The sequence below is a fragment of the Girardinichthys multiradiatus genome, chromosome 20, assembly GCF_021462225.1.
Source record: "Girardinichthys multiradiatus isolate DD_20200921_A chromosome 20, DD_fGirMul_XY1, whole genome shotgun sequence".
In the NCBI taxonomy this organism is placed as follows: Eukaryota; Metazoa; Chordata; class Actinopteri; order Cyprinodontiformes; family Goodeidae; genus Girardinichthys; species Girardinichthys multiradiatus.
Window position 1 is genome coordinate 45,208,156 of NC_061812.1, and position 19,526 is coordinate 45,227,681.

Consider the following 19,526-nt stretch of genomic DNA (forward strand, 5'->3'; position numbering starts at 1 on the left):
GATAACAATTATGACTAGTTAGAAGTAAATTTGAGACACTTTTTGTTCTGACTAGTCATGATTCCAATAAAGATATCCTAAATGACCTCATTATTCAAGATATCTTGTATTGTATTTGTATTGTAATGTAGTTTTAGATATCTAGATATCAAACTAAGATTTGAGTTGTGCAAATTAAATTGCAGATATATTGAAAGCAAGTAATATCTAGGCAAAACTAAGATAGAGATGTCCTGAACTGTATTTTTGAGTAGTCAGAAGTCCTTTTAAGATATCTCCAAAAAATTTGAAATATCTTTTTTTTTTTTCATATAGACAGCCTTTGCATTTCAGATATCGGTATTACCGGTCGATCTGCGTTCCTACCCTCATCTATGGTCATGAGCTTTGTGTCATGACCGAAAGAACAAGATCACGGATACAAGTGGCCGAAATGAGTGTCCTCCGCAGGGTGTCTGGGCTATCCCTTAGAGATAGGGTGAGAAGCTCGGTCATCCGGGAGGGACTCAGAGTAGAGCCGCTGCTTCTCCACATTGAGAGGACCCAGTTTAGGTGGCTAGGGCATCTGGTTTGGATCCCTCCCGGACCCCTCCCTGGTGAGGTGTTCCGGGCATGTTCCACTACGAGGAGGCCCAGAGTAAGACCCAGGACACGCTGGAGGGAATATGTTTCTCCGCTGGCCTGGGAACACCTTGGGATTCACCCGGACGAGCTGGCCCAAGTAGCTGGGGAGAGGGAAGTCTGGGTCTCTCTGCTTAGGCTGCTGCCCCCGCAACCTGACCCTGGATAAGCGGAAGACAATGGATGGATGGATGGATGGATAATATCTTGAATAATTATTCTGTCTTGTCAAAACGTCCCATTTTGGCTGTAAGTTTATTAGGCAGTTTAGTTTTATTTGCATTTGCTAGTCAGTTGTCTGCAGTGTCAGGGCAGTCGAACTCAAATTCTCGTGCTTTTTAACATGATTTCTATCCTGCAGCTATTTGTTTGTTTGGCCTACGGGCCGAGCGGTGTCCCTGTCGGGGGCGCTGGATAGTGCCCCTCCCAGGGACTCCATTATTCTGCTGGGGGACTTCAACGCACACGTGGGAAACGACAGCTGGAGAAGCGTGATCGGGAGGAATGGCCTCCCCGATCTGAATCCGAGTGGTGTTTTGTTATTGGACTTCTGTGCTAGTCACAGATTGTCCATAACGAACACCATGTTCAGACATAAGGGTGTCCATCAGTGCACTTGGCACCAGGACACCCTAGGCAGGAGGTCGATGATCGACTTTGTTGTCGTATCATCAGACCTTCGGCCGCATGTTTTGGACACTCGGGTGAAGAGAGGGGCTGAGCTGTCCACTGATCATCACCTGGTGGTGAGTTGGATCCGCTGGAGGAGGAGAAAGCCGGACAGACTCGGTAGGCCTAAGCGCATAGTGAGGGTCTGCTGGGAACGCCTGGCGGAGCCCTCGGCCAGGGATGTATTCAACTCCCACCTACGGGAGAGCTTCGACCAGATCCCGGGGGATGTTGGAGACATAGAGTCCAAGTGGACCATGTTCTCTGCATCTATTGTCGATGCTGCTGCCCATAGCTGCGGCCGTAAGGTCTGCGGTGCCTGTCGTGGCGGCAATCCCAGAACCCGGTGGTGGACACCGGCAGTAAGGGATGCTGTTAAGCTGAAGAAGGAGTCCTATCGGCTGTGGTTGGCTTGTGGGACTCCTGAGGCGGCTGACGGGTACCGTGAGGCCAAGCGTGCTGCGGCCCGGGCTGTGGCAGAGGCAAAAACTCGGGCCTGGGAAGAGTTCGGTGAGGCCATGGAGAAGGACTACCGGTTGGCCTCGAAGCGATTCTGGCAAACCGTCCGGCGCCTCAGGAGGGGGAAGCAGTGCTTTGCCAACACTGTTTATAGTGGGGGCGGGAGACTGCTGACCTCGACTGAGTACATTATCGGGCGGTGGAAGGAGTACTTCGAGGATCTCCTCAATCCTGCCATCACGCATTCCGTGGTGGAAACAGAGGCTGGGGACTCGGGGTTGGACTCTTTCATCACCCAGGCTGAAGTCACCGAGGTGGTTAAAAAGCTCCGCGGTGGCAAGGCTTCGGGGGTGGATGAGATCCGCCCTGAGTACCTCAAGTCTCTGGATGTTGTAGGGCTGTCATGGTTGACACGCCTCTTCAACATTGCGTGGCGGTCGGGGACAGTGCCTCTGGACTGGCAGACTGGGGTGGTGGTCCCCCTTTATAAGAAGGGGGACCGGAGGGTGTGTTCCAACTACAGGGGGATCACACTCCTCAGCCTCCCTGGTAAGGCCTACGCCAGGGTATTGGAGAGGAGAGTCCGACCGATAGTCGAACCTCGGCTTCAGGAGGAACAGTGTGGTTTTCGTCCCAGCCGTGGAACACTGGACCAGCTCTATACCCTTTACAGGGTGCTCGAGGGTTCATGGGAGTTTGCCCAACCAGTTCACATGTGTTTTGTGGACCTGGAGAAGGCATTCGACTGTGTCCCTCGTGATGCCCTGTGGGGGGTGCTCCAGGAGTATGGAATCGGGGGCCCTTTATTAGGGCCCAGGGGACGGCCCAGGACACGCTGGAGGGACTATGTCTCTCGGCTGGCCTGGGAACGCCTTGGGCTCCCCCTGGAGGAGCTGGAGGAGGTGTCTGGAGAGAGGGACGTCTGGGCGTCTCTGCTGAGTCTGCTGCCCCCACGACCCGGTCCTGGATAAGCGGAAGACGACGAACGAACGATTTAATTCCCACCTCCGGGAGAGCTTTGACCAGATCCCAGGGGGATGTTGGAGACATAGAGTCCGAGTGGACCATGTTCTCCGCATCTATTGTCGATGCTGCTGCCCGTAGCTGCGGCCGTAAGGTCTGCGGTACCTGTTGCGGCGGCAATCCCAGAACCCGGTGGTGGTCACCGGCAGTAAGGGATGCTGTCAAGCTGAAGAAGGAGTCCTATCGGCTGTGGTTGGCTTGTGGGACTCCTGAGGCGGCTGACGGGTACCGTGAGGCCAAGCGTGCTGTGGCCCGGGCTGTGGCAGAGGCAAAAACTCGGGCCTGGGAGGAGTTTGGTGAGGCCATGGACAAGGACTACCGGTTGGCACCTCAGGAGGGGGAAGCAGTGCTTCGCCAACACTGTTTATAGTGGGGGTGGGAGGCTGCTGACCTCGACTGAGGACATTATTGGGCGGTGAAAGGAGTACTTCGCGGATCTCCTCAATCCTGCCATCAAGCATTCCGTGGTGGAAACAGAGGCTGGGGACTCGGGGTTGGACTCTTTCATCACCCAGGCTGAAGTCACCGAGGTGGTTAAAAAGCTCCGTGGTGGCAAGGCTTCGGGGGTGGATGAGATCCGCCCTGAGTACCTCAAATCTCTGGATGTTGTTGGGCTGTCATGGTTGACACACCTCTTCAACATTGCGTGGCGGTCGGGGACAGTGCGTCTGGACTGGCAGACTGGGGTGTGTTCCAACTACAGGGGGATCACACTCCTCAGCCTCCCTGGTAGGGCCTACGCCAGGGTATTGGAGAGGAGAGTCCAGCCGATAGTTGAACCTCGGCTTCAGGAGGAACAGTGTTGTTTTCGTCCCGGCCGTGGAACACTGGACCAGCTCTATACCCTCTACAGGGTGCTCGAGGGTTCATGGGAGTTTGCCCAAATGGTTCACATATGTTTTGTGGACCTGGAGAAGGCATTCAACTGTGTCCCTGGTGATGCCCTGTGGGGGGTGCTCCAGGAGTATGGAATCGGGGGCCCTTTATTAGGGGCCATCCGGTCCCTGTATGAGCGGAGCAGGAGTTTGGTCCGCATTGCCGGCACTAAGTCGGACCTGTTCCTGGTGCATGTTGGACTCCGGCAGGGCTGCCCTTTGTCACCGGTCCTGTTCATAACTTTTATGGACAGGGTTTCTAGACGCAGCCAAGGGCCGGAGGGGGTCTGGTTTGGGGACCAGTGGATTTTGTCTCTTCTTTTTGCAGATGACGTGGTCCTGCTGGCCTCCTCTAGCCAAGACCTACAGCATGCGCTGGGGCGGTTCGCAGCCGAGTGTGAAGCAGCTGGGATGAAGATCAGCTCCTCCAAGTACTCGGCCATGGTACTCGACCGGAAAAGGGTGGCTTGTCCTCGGCCATCCGGGAGGGGCTCGGAGTAGAGCAGCTGCTCCTCCACATCGAGAGGAGCCAGTTGAGATGGCTCGGGCATTTATACCGGATGCCTCCTGGACGCCTTCCTCGGGAGGTGTTCCAGGCACGTCCCACCGGGAGGAGGCCCAGGGGACGGCCCAGGACACGCTGGAGGGACTATGTCTCTCGGCTGGCCTGAGAACGCTTTGGGCCCCACCCGGAGGAGCTGGAGGAGGTGTCTGGAGAGAGGGACGTCTGGATGTCTCTGCTGAGTCTGCTGTCCCCGCGACCCGGTCCCGGATAAGCAGAAGACGACGACGAGTACGAGTACAACGAGTACGAGTGCTACTTGTTTTATTTTAACAGAACATGCAAGTTTTACCAGCAAAACATACTTCGGAACATAAACATTGCATACATGTGAGTTAATTAAGGGTTGATTTTAAGCCGTGTTTTAGAATTCCAGGGAAACCAGGAATTGAACAGTATTGTCTTGTCTGTCGCCGCCACTTCCTTTATCACAATATTAGCCTAACTTTTGGTGTAACATCTTCTTTAAGGCCAAGTCCTAATATGAAAAAGCGCCTCCTTGAGTCACAATATGGATCACAGAAAGATAGAATGTGTCAGGAGAGAGTAGGTTTCTTAAGCATTCTTTAGATAGAGAAGTTTGTGTTCTCTGTACACCCCATACTGCTAAGCTCTTTCAATATTGAGGCATTTTCTGACATTCTTTGAAAACAGCCAGTTTCATTGCAGCCAACCAAAATTCAGCAGGCAACAGTTTGGACAGCTCAGTGGCAGCAATAGGGGATCTTATGCGTGATTTCTTTAATTCAGATACCTACAAATTTTATTTTGACTAGTCATAATTGAGTTTGAGATATCTTAAATTGTAATTACGGATGTGTGACCCTTCTAATGACAAATCTTGTGACGTCATTTGAGATTACTTGAAAGGCATTTTGATCCGTCAAAATTTGATTGATATCTTGAATTGTTCTTCTTACTAGACAGAATGTAAATGCAGATATCTTAAATTGCCATTCCGGATAGTCAAAATGTAGTTGTGATTAGTCAATTATCATTTTTAGATTTCCAGAATATAATTGCAGATAGTCAAAGACAATTTTTTTGTTAAAATGGCCTGCCATAGAAGATGATCCTGTGCTTTTTTTTAGGTAAAGCCTGTAAAACACAGCTCTAAGCCTGAAGTTGATCTCATCATATGAGTAAAAAAAAACAGAATTGCTTGATTTCCTGCTGAATGAAGCAGAGCAAAGTTTCCTCATTTAAAAGTTTAGGATCCCTCTGTTGAACCCACCAGGTCCAATGAGATCTAGCTACATCACTCATATTTTTCACAGCATATAGCCACAACAGATGTTTGCAGGAAGAGAGTTGATGCGTTTTCAAGGGAAGGAATTTTTAACGCCTGCCTTTGAGTGTTTGCAAAGCAAAACGTGAAAAGAAAAAAAAAAAACAATCTTGTCTTGCTAACCATTCATCTTAGCTGTCAGGGTGAGTGTAAACACCGCAGAGCCTGACCCGAAGAAATCTTTCAGAACAAGTACTGTTTTCTGTTGCTTTCATTTCAATGCCCAACTGAATCAGACTTTTTTTTCTTCCAGTGGCCAACATGGTCTTTTCTTTCAAGATTTTATCTGGAGTATGTAGACCACATGTTTAAGAAAATAACCTGTTGTAATCCTGAGGATTTGAAAAAATAAAATTTTCTTTTTCCCTTTTTCTATACAAACTATCACTTTTGAGTTTTTTGTTTTGTTTTTTTGGCTCATCTCAAGACTTCCATACTTTGTCTCTCTCATCAGGGATTTTCAGGTGACCTGATGGTGAGGAACATCCAGCTAAGGCACTCTGGAAAATATGTGTGTATGGTACACACTGAAGTCGACACAGTGTCAGCAGCAGCAGACCTAATTGTCAGAGGTATGTCTTCTTCTCCTTTGTGACACTGCTTGCCATTCTAAAGCATTCTCTGTGGAGGTTTTTCATGGCTTGCTGTGGAACTTGTGTTAGTATGTGTGTGTGTGTATGTGTGTGCATGTGTGTGTATTTTACAATTAGGACACAGGTGTCTTAGAACCTCTCAAATCAGATTTAAAGGTGCCAGTTCAACTTTATTTAATACTTTTTTGTTGACGATTATAGGCTTTTTGTAAAGAAAAAAAAAGTAATTAAACTCAGAAGTGAAACCTAGGAATGTGGAAGGTGTTGTCCAGGTTGTTCAAGGTGTACCATTTTGCATCATTCCAATTGGGGCGATGTACAGGCTTTTTAATGAGAAACCAGAGACAGGTGTTTCATTTGATTGTTTTCTCGGAGGTGGACATCAGCCCTTCCCCTTCCCCCACGCTTTGCTGCAAGCCGTCATTCAGCTGTCAATAACGACCAAATGTGAGGAATGCCCCTCAATCTTTGTCCTCACTAAAAAAAAGGTAAAACTCAGTCATTGGAGGCCTAATTGAGGAGCCTCACCTATTATACTCTCAGGCCCCATTTACACCGGATCAGAATTGTCCCGTGGTCTCTAGAACCCTTGGACTGCAGCAAATTTTCAAAACATTATATAAATCATGGAGCTACTGTGCTTTGAGTATTTGCCAAATAGTTTTTCCCTGCTGATTTTCTTATATATATGAAAGGTTTCTGTGCCTCCACCGTCAGTGTCAGACTTGCAGTGAATGGGGAAACACCTTTCATTAACTTATCAGTGGCATGAGGGTACGGAGGTGAAACATACACGCAAAACCGGGCGGCAGCTTTCAACCTAACCCCTGGGGAGAGCATCTGCTCAGACTAGGACACACGAGCAGCGTGTCTGGCTGGAATGAGCGTCTGCTAGGACTGGATTTGTGGTTTTTATGCCGTTTTCTTCAAGCAGTGAGGAAAAACTGCTTCATCTACATAATTTAGGACACCCTCGCTTCTTGCGGAATCTTTGACTCTTTGAATCTTTTCTGCAAAAGCTCAGACAGAAAGATTAAGGTGACAAGTGTTATTTTCAGCCGGGTTACGATCAACGGACAGACTACAGTACTTTACGTGGATCCGAAGATGCATTCTTTTACTCTGCCAGCAAGATCCAGACATTTATGGTCGTTCCCTACCCTATGCAACCTGTTGAGGCTGCAGGTAAAAAAGAAGGGAGTTTTGTAGCTCTATGACATCACTGGGATTCCAGCTGGTAAACTCCTCCTTCCTGGGAGCTGTGCAATAGCATGGGTTGAAACTGTGCATTTTGGGATTCAGAGTTTTTACCAGTCTCTTTTCTGTGTGTAGTTAGACCTTGTTTTATCCCAGGGCTGGAGCCCAACAACTCAGAGTGTGGGAAACCTTTCAACCTGGTGTATCCAATTTTATGTTGGGTGGAAAGTATAACAAATGAATTTCATCATAAATGACTAGCTATTGGTCTCCAACAATACTTGGACAGTACATTTTAAATTAGGAATAGAAATAGGGTTTTCTGATATTTATGCACACTTTGTTCGGATGATAGGATAGTTCACAGTTTTACAATGGACTTAAATTTTCTCTTGTTTTAGCATGTAGTTACGTGTGACTGTACTGTACTCTCAAATCGACTGTCTTGTCAACAGATTCTTCAATCTAAGCTATGAATCCCTGCAGCTCCTTCAGAATTACCATAGAATGTTTTGCTGCTGCTCTGAAAAATCTGCTCCCCTCCTGGCCTGTCAATTTAGTTTGATGTCCATTTCTTTGTAGGTCTACCGTTGTGCTACAATCTTAGCATTTCTGATGATGACATAAAAAGTGCTCTGTGAAATGTTTAAATGGAATTGTTTTATAAACTAATTCTGCTTTAAAGTTCTTCCCAACTCCCTCCTTGACCTGTCTGCTGTGTTACCTGGTCTTCATGTTGCTATTTGTTCACCAATGTTCTCAACAAACTTCTTCACAGAACATTTAGATTTATTTCACACATAATGGACTTCTGAAGACAACTGTTTGCAGTGGATTTTATGTAGGGATATCAGAGAAAAAGGTCTAAGTACAATTGCCGCAACACTTTTCAGATCATGAACTATGCATCATTTTCTTTCCACTTTACATCGAAGCTCTATGTTCATTTGGTCTACTGCATAAAATACAGTACATATCAGAAATAAAAGGGGACACACTATGGACTTGGTAGTATTTTCATCCTGGGTGAAAATGTAAATTATATATGTGACTGGCATTTCTGATCATCTGCCAGTTTTATTTGAGTTTAATCTTTCTAATTCTTCGCATGGCCTATGTCCGGAGGGCCATTTGTCTGATCTACCCACAGACGGCGTCGAAGTTTTTGAATGCTTTTATAGACCACCTCTGTGGAGTTTAATGAGGATGGAAATGTTGATGTGCTCCTGAACGATTTTAAGCGCTTAGATGCACCTGCTGGCTCACTGAGAGAAGGTGGAAGAAGGACAAGCTTCACATTTCTTTAAAGATTCTGAAAACTCTTTAGCTGAGTATCACTTTGCTTTTAAAAGTGCGAAGACTCAGTTTATTTCTAAGTTTGTGTCTGATAACAGTGACAAGCCTCAAGATGTTTTTAACTCGCTGAATTCTTTGTTGAGTCGTTCTGATTCATCTTACCTGGTTCCCTCTGTCTCACTTTGTGAAACGTTTTTAAAGTTTTTAGTGATAAAGTGAGTCCTGTCAGGTCTTCATCCCCTGAATTCACCCCTGATCCTGCCATGCCCCCTGTTTCTCCAGTTTTTCTAGACCAATTTGTACTTGTCTCCGTCTCCCAGTTGTCAGAGACAGTAAGGAGGGTAAAACTTTCCTTTTGTCCAGCGATAGTATTCTTCCCGCACTACTAAAGGAGGCCTTTAATGATGTAAGTACTTACATTGTTAATTTAATCAGCACAACTCTTTTCTTAGGTTGTGTGCCGGTTGGATCAGTTTTTCTTCTGTCAGGCCCCTTTTGTGGGATACCTCAAGGCTCCGTCTTAGGAGCTATACCTTTTTCACAGACTATTATTAGTTTATTTTATTTATTATTTTCCTCACTGTCCTTAGCTGTTCTTTCTTTCATTTTTCTGCCTGTCCATTCGTTTAATTGTATGTGTTTGTCTTATTGGTCTTTTTTGGTTTTTTTATTATTTATGAACGTGTACAGCATTTTAGTTACTTTGGGTGTGTAAAGTACTCTATAAAAAAGGTTGATTGCTTGAAAAATGTAAACAGAAATTTAAGGAGAGTGGATATTCTTGCAAGGCACTGTATGCTTTTGGGAGGTTGCAACTAAACATGCAGTTTCTGCACTCATAATGTTTGCAAATTAAAAACCCAGCGCTATTTTGTAGATTTATAGGTTTAAGTGGAAAACCACATATCAATGTTTTAAATCCCAGTATGTTTGATCTCATATGCAGGTAATAGTCAAGTAATTTTAAATGAAAATACCTACTTGTTCACACTCGTCTACATTAATATTGCCTTCGATAATTATCCCTATCTTCACAAGTCTAGAACTGGTAATCAGGGATTCATAAGTAGAACTGTTTTCTTTTTTCTGTGAAGCTAATTATCACACATTTTCAAACCAGTAGACTTCTTGTATTGCTGTTGCTGTTTAAGTTTACAAAGTTTAATAATAAGTTGGAACAAGAAGATAACACAGACACAGAAACAAATATGGTGAATTTAAAGTAGCACAGAATTATAGGTTAATAACTATATTATGAGTCTATTTGACTTCACTCCAGTTGTATGAAGATATGTATTTACAGTATGTAATACTACATAGATCACCATTCTCACCATATCTCTTCCACTTATGGTGAAGTTAAACAGAAAACTTCAGCAGAGACTAGATAAATGTAGTATGAGACCATATTAATGCTGAAGTTATCTACTGGTCTGAACAATGCTGCTGTTGGTAATCCAGTAGCTGATAAACAAGAATTTTCCAAATCTGTTTTGGAGCCAAACCTTGATTAGCCATGATTCAGGCAGCTAATAGTGGTTGGAGCTAAAAGCTCTTTTGTTTGTTAATAATAATTATTTTCTGGGCTCCCTTTTCTTTATTAGCAAGCATATAACAATTGCTAAATGCCCAGTTGCCTGAATTTTTTCCTTTTTACAATACCTTTTGGTTGGGATGTTCCAGAACAATCCTAAATATTGACTCGGAATCCAGTTCTAAACATTTTTAAGTAGTTGCTATTGGAGCCCCATACTGTTTGTGATTTAATGTCAGTACCAGTACCAGGGGTCGTGTTAACCAAATATTTTCCGGTGTTGACCGTTTTTTTAAATGTGACAGAAAAATCTGAAGGCCATCTGTCATTTTGACAGATTGCAATTCACACCCCTGATCACTTGGTGGCGAGTTATGATATTTAATTAGCTGTTTTCAAAACCTCATGACAATGGCCTCTGCACCAATCCCACTTAAGACATTTGATTACGCACAAGCAGGTGCGCCATTCAGGTCAATGCGGACCAGGAAAAAAAAGTTAGTTAGTTGGATCACAGTCAGTGTTTTTTGTCACTGCAGAGAAAAAGTTTCATGTATTCATCTGTTTGATATGGATTCTCTTTTCAGCTTGTTCAAACTGAATATTAGTTAAAATGAATGAAAATAAATGCTATGGAATGTTTAATTATTATCATTTTAAAAAATAAAGTTTAAAAATAGATTATGACAGGACTTTTTTTTACCATCAGTCAAAATGACTAACAATGAAAAAGTCTACCGCAACCTCTGGTCAGTACAACACTGTTCATTAAATTGTACAACTGTAAAAGAAAAGTGTTTATGTATTTATTGAGAATGTATTTTTCTATGTTATATTCACACACGACTAACTGAAACTACATTAAATATGTTACAACCCAAATTATCCAAATTAAGTGATCTAAGTCAGGCATATGCCAGGTCACAGTCCAAAATGTAAGCCTGAAACTTTCAGAAATGGTAGCTGTTTCAAAAATGTAGCGCTTTGTTTTCAAAGTCATAAATGTAATAATTGATGTTTAGGCCAAAGCCGCAGCAGTCAAACCAGTCTTTCTTGCTTAATGTAATTACCATTGTAAACTGTAAAAGGGACCAAGATTTAGCAGTTTTTACCTACATTATTATGCAAAAACAAAAATACAGTTAAGAAAACTGTGATTGTTAAAAGCCCAATCTCTCTTAGGGCACAGCTAAGGAATTGAGATAGTAGACTAACAATAGTTTTTAGGAGATGACTTTTCTCGCTGGCTTCCTATGTTGATCATTTAAAAATGCTGTAATTGGAACACTGAGCCTGTATCAGGGATTGGATAGACTTGAAGAATTCATTCATAACAGTAGTTTACAATATAGATCTTTGGGAGAAGGGACAAGAGATTTTTTTAAATGAAAGACTGACTGGATCCATGTTCTGAATCTTTTTATTCTTTTTAAGATGTGTGAGGGTTTAATTAGAAACATTCTCCCCTTCACAGAAATTAAGGATAAATATCAAAATAAGAAAATGTTCTTCCTCTACTTTTGATTAAAGAATGGTATTTGAATATAAAGTAAGTTAAGGTGAAATACCTCATCCATACAGGGTCATATCTTTTCTACCACCATGCCTCCGGTTTATTTCTTACACTTTTGATATTCTCCTTCCCCCTGTGCAGCACAGTCTATCTCTCACTGTCTGTTTGTGAGCGTGTTTGTGTGTCCATATTGTGGATGTGGCGCATCTCTCACTCTCTGGTTGCTCATCAGTCTGCACACCAGCAATCCATCTACCTCTCTGCCCCGCAGTATATCAAGCCCAGTTCTTCAACCTTTCATCGCCAGCTCGTTCTTTCATCCAGTGTGGATCATTGCATGCTGCTCACTCTCATGCTCATCTCCACACCTGCCAGTCAGTCATCCAGCCACACAGACATCCTGCTCTGCTCTGCTCTGTTTCACCGGCCATCAAACTACCACCCACCCCCCACACACACTCCACCATCCCCCGCCTCCCCTTGCACAGACCTCCACTCCATGATAAGAAACAATAACGTCTCTTATTCTTTCTAGCCATCTGTGTTCAGTGGTTGGGGCCTGCTGTTGTTCGTGTCACAACCTGATGAACTTTAATATTCAGTTTTGATGAGGCTAGTGCTCTCAGTAGAGAAAGGTTATTATTCCATTAACACCTGTGGCATAGTCTCACAGTGCATGACACGAAGCTAACATGAAATTATATTTTTTTCACATTGACTTTTGGGTGCCCTGAGGCTAATGTGGGCATCTCTTCTTATTTCTGATCATTGCAGGACCTCCTGGTGCCCCACAGGGCCCAATCGTGACTGGCATTACTGAAACTACAGTGCAGCTATCCTGGGGCTCTGGACCAGATAACCACAGTCCCATCACCATGTACATTGTGCAAGTTCGGACTCCCTTCTCTATTGGCTGGCAGACTGTGAGGACAGGTAAATGACTGGCCTAAGGACACTTACTCTGTAATTTAAGCAGTAAAATTGGTTTTAAAGATAGCCTCTCAGAAACAATAATGTATGTTTTTAAAAAGTATTTTAGATATTGGTTAATGGTTTGAATCTGATTAAGGAAAAGTATTATGAGGATTTGGTGTGTTGTCAGCAGAAGACTGGTGTTAGCCACTGAAGCTTATTGACTGGCAAAATGCCATGTGTAGTTGTAAAAGAGAGTGACTATTCATGAGTATATTTCCAAACAGCACGATTCTTTCAGCCAGTTGACCGGCAGTCCCCCCACTGTTGCTGAGCACTGCAGGTCAGCTGGCTGGCTTTGGATGGAATTTAGTCATTTTTAGTTGTAGTCAACTAAATCTTTCTACATTTTAGTTGACTAAATTTACAGTAAATTTGGTCAACTGATATACAAAGTCACAGAGAGGTGCTTTTCAAAGGGGCCTCAGCCTTTGACTTTTTTGCATCAGTCCCAGTTTTTGGGACTGTTGCAAAAAAATAGCCATTGAGACTTATATTGCATGGGTTTTTATTCCAGGAATAGGGTTATAAATGAAAAATGCCAAAAGGTTTTTGTCAGCAAGGTAAATCCTGTATTACTCTATGCAGAGCAGTGTTAGCATCTCATGGAAGGAACTTTAAACCGTTAGTATGTTATGCAAGAAAATTCTAGCGATTTTGAAATCAACTTTTTAAAAACTTCCTATACATTGATGCCTTAATGTGCTTGTTCCATGAAAGCAGCAACATATACTGCATTTACATGTCAAAATGTAATTGAATGCAATTGTAGCTTTTGGATAATAGCTATTCTTTTGTTTTACTTGTATTACTGCAATAAATATTGAGAAATAACTGAAGTCATAATCCTGCATCACCATAATAAATACAACCAAAACAACATTTTTGAAAATAAAATAAAACAAAAAAATCTAACAAATATTAAAACATCCATAGCATGGTAAGTGCTTGTGTCTCCTCATTCCCATCATTCTTTGCTTTGGTGTGAATTGTTTTGGATAAAATCATCGTCAACTCATTTTCTGTCATGGCACTTTAGAAGAAGTAATAAAAACAAAAGTGTCTGTCCTCTTTTGAATGACATTGTTGATGGTTTCTGACAAAAAAAAAAAAAATTGTATGGTGACAATACTGCAGGAAAATGGGGTAGCAACATCAGAGCCAGGGACCTAAAAAAGCTCAACAAACTAATAAAAAGGCTGGCCCTGTTCTGGGGACTTCTCTGGAACCTCTGGAGATCATTGTATAAAAAAGGATTCGTCATAAAATGAGGAACTTTATGGAGAACCCTGAGCATGAGACTGTCGTGCAAAAACAGAGTGTCTTCAGTCAGAGGCTTCTTCAGATTTGCTGTAAGGCAGACCGTTATAGGGGATCCTTCCTGCCCACAGCCATCAGCATCTACAATGGCTCTTTGAAGAAACCTGCATAATATGAACTACAACAACATTTAATTTCCCTTTGAGATTAATAAAGTCTTTTTAAATTGAATTTAAATTGAATTGAATGCAGATACAGCCCTAAATGATATTCAACTTTCAATGAACAGTAAACTGTATGAAAGAGTTCACTCTCACCCTTCTATTCACAAAACTAAACTTTTTAGAACAGTACTTAGATTTCCCTGTTATTAAATCGTTCACGACCCTAGGCTCCCCCCACCTTAAAGGTTGGTTCAGTAGCTATTGAACTGACCTAAAATGTTGAAACACTGCGCCAGACTGGAATTCTGAAGTGATTCTGATTTCTGGAGTTGTTGAAATGATAGTTACTCTGATATCCACTAATTGACAGAAAACATTTATTTTGTAGTATTTTGTCTTAAATACTTTGTACTGAAAAACTCTAAGGATATTACTATGTTTTATGTCCATCCTGTCCATCATATTAGTTACAATCACCTCAACGACAGCTTCCTAATTCTGTTTAGTTAAATGCAGGAGTGGCTGATTTTCAGACTGAACTTAGTTGTTTCAAATGTTCCTTAAAAAATAATTTTTAAAAAACACCTAAGAATGGGCTGCATGGTGGTGCAGTTTGTAGCACTGTTGCCTTGCAGCAAGAAGGTCCTGGGTTCGATTCTTTCTGCATGGAGTTTGCGTGTTCTCCCCGTGCAAGACATGCCTGTTAGGTTAATTGGTCTCTCTAAATTGCCCTTAGGTGTGTGAATGAGTGTGTGCATGTTTGTTTGTGTGTTGCCCTGTGATGGACTGGCGACCTGTCCAGGGTGTACCCTGCTTCTCGCCCATAGACTGCTGGAGATAGGCACCAGCTTCCCCGTGACCCACTATGCAATAAGTGGAAGAAAATGACTGACTGACTGACCTAATAATTCTCAATTCTTTAATCCTAGTTCCCGATTCCGTGCCTGGACAGATGATGCACGCCACTGTGAAAGATTTGAGCCCCTGGGTGGAATACAAATTCAGGGTGGTGGCAATCAACAGTGTTGGTGTTGGAGAACCCAGCATGCCGTCAAAACAGATCCGAACCAAAGCAGCAGGTACGCTCTCAGCTTGTTATGTCTCTTCGTTCAAAATTAAGCAGTCCCCATGTAGAAAATTACTTGTTTAATTTAGCTTTGCATCTCACTGCTTTCTCTACACAAATCTATTGTTCATGTTATTGTTCACGCCAGCTCTTTATTTCACTCAGAGAATTAAAATGAGTTGATATGAACCTACACTTAATTACATTGCGTAGCCCAGAGCAGTGTACAAATAAGGATCTTGGAACATGTAGTATTAATTGTTGGTAGTCGCAATCAGAAGTGTTACATCAGCGTGTTGCACCATTAGGAAGCCAAATAAACTCCTATGTGAGCTGCTAATGTGAAAAAGTTCCTCCATGCTGGTTGGATCAATGAGAAACAGGTTTCCACCTTGGATTGTTAGACACTGATAGACTAATAATGCCACTGTAATCTGGAGGAATGTCATCCAACGAAATCTAAAGTTTGAACTCTGTGATGAAACTCCCTAGATAGTGGCTGTAAGCTACAGTGTGGGGAACATATGTTTACTCCATATTTCTTATGTTTGTGCAGTTTTGGTCTCACTTAAATGTTTTGGATCATCAAACCAATTTTATGTCAGACAAAGATAATCTGCGTAAATATAAAAAGCATTTCTTAAATTATGGTGTCCTTTATTATTGAAAAAAAGTGATTGGTTAGCTCCCTAACCCTTATTAGTTAGGCAGCAACAACTCTCATCAAGCATTTATGATAACTGCCAGTGAGAATTTTGCCCCACTTCTGTTTACTGAATTGGTTTAATTGAGCCACATATCAATCAGATTTAGGTCCGGGCAATGATAAGCCGATGGCCAGACATTCTCCTTTGTGATTTTCTGGTATAGAGCACTACCACCGCAGTGTGTATGATCAATGTTTACTGAAATTATGCATTCATTTTGAGTCAATTGTAATGGGACACACACCTTTAAAAATGTTTCAGCTTTGTCTTGTGCGACCACAGAATACTTTCCCCCGTGGATCATTGAGATGTTTATAGATAAATGTGTTCTTTTTGGTCAGCTGTGGTTTTTCCCTTGGAACTCGTCTATGGATGCCACCTTTATCTATTCTCTTCCTTGTAGGTTTTCTCCCAGCAATTTGTTTTTACTACAGCTCAAATATAAATGATCAGGAACAAATAAAATGAACACATATCTCAAATATTGATGAATTTGGACAAAGACATGCTGGTCAAAAAGTCATTTTGTATTCGCATTTTGATTCGAATGGTTAAACGCCCATCCCTACCATATGTGGAAAATTATGTGGCAAGAGGACGAAACCTGCTTTTCTAGCCCATAATGATGTATAGAGGGATTGTCGTTTTTTGCTAGTATTCTCAAAAGGCGTGTTTCTTGTTTGCTTGCTTGTTAATTTAGTTAAAGATGTACCGAAACTTTGCATTAAAGAATAGTGTGAATATGCACATACAGAAGAAGGAAAGTAATCATTCTCAGCCCATTCCTGACAGGTTTGTAGTAATTACTGATAGAGTTCAGGACATCCTTTGCTGTTTACTTGCAGTAGCAGACATTTATAAAAAAATAATAATTTAATATAATAACAAGGTCTTAAAACATAAAGACCTAACAAAGAAGGATTGTCTTTGCTAAACACTTACAAAATGCTAACTTTTACTACAAATAACACAAAATACCAATCTATGTCCTCTAGGCAGTCTGCTGCTCAGCCAGCTTATTTGGCCCAGTTTTGTAGCTCCTAGATACACTGCTACACCCCCCAATGTGTCCAGTATTATTATCTTCTCCTGGGCAATTACAGTCTATTTCCAGGAAAAGTCCAGCAAAATTCTGACTGTAATTCTACTCATTGCTAACTTTTTAGCAAACATCCTACAATGCTGCCATGTTTACAGTTGGGCTGTCTTCCTCTCTATACGGTGCCCTCCATCGGCAACCTTAGGTCAGTGTTCAGCTATTTCCGTATCATTTTCTTTTTTCATTGAAAAAAAAACCAGACCATTCAATTTGTGTCAAACGGTTATCCTTAGGTCAAAAACACACAAAACAATAAAAAGTGATGCAAAATGGACAGATAAGGTTTTTAACTATGGCAAGTGAGGCCTAGGGTGTTTTAGATGCTCTTCTTGGTTCTTTTGTGACCTCCTGGATGAGTCGTCAGTGTGTTCTTGGAGTTGTCTTGATAGGCTGGCCACCTCTGGAAAACTTCACCACTGTCCCATGTTTTCTCCATTTGTAGATATTGGCTCTCTATGCAGTTTGTTTGAGTCCCAATTATTAAAAATGGCTTTGAGCTCTTTCCTGAATGATAGATGTAAATGACTTTATTGAATTTACTTAGAGCAGGGCACAATTTGTCACTTTTTTAGATCTTCTAGCCTACTTCATATTGTTAGACTGTCGGGTTCTGGGAGCCTGTCTGTTTTCTGCTTGCTGCTAACCTTATTCGTCCAGCAGAGGGTGTCGAGCTACAGGAGGGATGTGGACAGGTGTTTCCCATCTTCTGATCGCCGTGTACGCTACTTAAGCCGTGGCTGCCTGCTACTCGTCGCCTGAGTGTTGAGCCTATGTGGTAATCATCTCGAGCCAGTTTTTGGGTTTTGATCTGCTCTGTTCCTTTCTGACATTTGTGTTTTCGCCTTAGGTATCAGTAACCTTGATGTCCATCGATCCCTTAACTATTCCTCGAGCGCTTGGAGCCTTTTGGATTACCTGTCTGGAATTCTACGTACACTCCTGGACTGAGCAATCTTCACCTTTTACTGGATGTGTGCTACATTACGACAAGCGTACTTCTCCTGCACACCTGTCCACCCTCCTACGTAACTCCTGCTTCACCTTCCGCTCGCTTTCCACAGAAAGCACGTTTCGCTGTGAGCTCTACTTCAGTTCTCCTAAACCCCGTCTCCCCTGGCGGATTCCGTTCACTCTCTAGTAAGAGCATTTATTTATATTCATGATATTTATATTTATATATTTATATATACATTGCCGTCCTGTTTTCTTATCAGTTCTTTTTTCTCGCACAGTTGGAGAGACCAGATCCCTGTCATCCCTGTGTAGAATTTAGAAATAATAAACTTATTTTCACCGTTTGATGCTCTCTACTTGTGTTCTTTCTGCATGTGGGTCAGATCAGTGTCAAAAATGATGTCAGAACACTCAGGCCAGACAGACCCAGCAGAGAGTCTCAGTAGAACTCTATCTGAACACTCTCACCAGATTCACTCTCATGACTCTGCTCTTCGTTCTCTTTCTGAACAGATCCAACGGAATAATCAGCAGCTAGATCATATTGTCTCGCTACTCCAGCATTCTTTAAGTCCTCAGACCTCCGGTTCTTCTGAGGGCGCTGTAGCAGCTTCTTCTAGCAGTCTTTCACACTCACGCGACGTCACTTCCCCTGTTCCGGAGAAGTTCTCCGGTGACATTGATCACTGTAAGGGGTTTTTGTTACAATGTACTCTCGTCTTTAACCGCTCTCCTGCTAGTTTTCCCCATGATGATGCTAAGATTTCTTATATACTGGGATTACTCACAGGGAGGGCCTTACGTTGGGCTGAGGCTCGTTTTTCTGACTGTAATCAGTTTGATTGCTCTTTTGATGACTTCATTCTTGAGTTTAAGCTGGCTTTCTCCTCTGAGACCGACCAGACTAGCGTCTCTCGCCAGTTGTGGGCCGTAAATCAGAGAAATAGACCAGTCTCTGATTTAGCCCTAGAATTTCGTACTCTTGCAGCTGCTTCTGGCTGGAATGATAGTGCTCTTAGAACAGCTTTTTTCCAGTCCCTAGATGAGCCACTGAAGGATGAATTAACCTTGATTGATGAACCTAAGACCCTTAATGAGCTAATTTTGTTAGCTACACGGATTGACAGTCATATGCGTGAGAGAAGGAGAGCCCGTTCTGAGCTTCTGAGCATTTCCGGGCTCGTTCTTCTTTTTCTGCAAGATCACCACCCAATGCTAGGTCTCTTCCTCAAGTAGTTCTGCCTGAACCTGAACCCATGTTGATAGGTCGCACTCGCCTTACCCCTGAGGAGAGACAACGTCGTAGACAGGGGAACCAGTGTTTTTACTGTGGTTCATCCAATCACCTTATTGCAGCTTGTCCAACCTGTCCTACCCGGCCAAAAGACAGGGTCCGCTAGTTTTTTCGGGGGAGCTAACGGACCAGTTTAATGATTTTGAAGCCCCTAGATTTTCCCTACCAGCCACCTTGATTGGTAGTCAGCAGACTAGGAATCTTTTAGCACTCGTTGATTCTGGCTGTGAGCAGAATTTTATCGATAGCAAGTTGGTAGAGCTGGCCCAGATTGAGATTGTACTTCTTGATACGCCACGATTAGTTTCTGCCTTAGATGGACGGAGGCTGCATAGAGTTACTCACAAGACCATACCGATTGAACTGGTTCTCTCTGGAAA

The 19,526-nt window shown here is 42.9% G+C and overlaps 1 protein-coding gene and 1 long non-coding RNA gene across 2 annotated transcripts in view; both read left to right on the top strand.

Annotated features, from left to right (window-relative positions):
* The window catches only part of LOC124856364 (contactin-3), a 253,125-nt gene that overhangs the window by 201,342 nt on the left and 32,257 nt on the right, over positions 1-19,526 (top strand). The window contains exons 14-16 of the mRNA XM_047346720.1: positions 5,952-6,069; positions 12,405-12,563; positions 14,956-15,105. Of these exons, the coding sequence (XP_047202676.1) occupies positions 5,952-6,069; positions 12,405-12,563; positions 14,956-15,105 (427 nt within the window). The remainder of the gene's footprint in view (positions 1-5,951; positions 6,070-12,404; positions 12,564-14,955; positions 15,106-19,526) is intronic.
* Positions 17,553-18,196, top strand: LOC124856365. Its single transcript, XR_007035309.1, has 3 exons — positions 17,553-17,673; positions 17,746-18,035; positions 18,131-18,196. It is a non-coding gene; the product is annotated as an uncharacterized LOC124856365 (long non-coding RNA).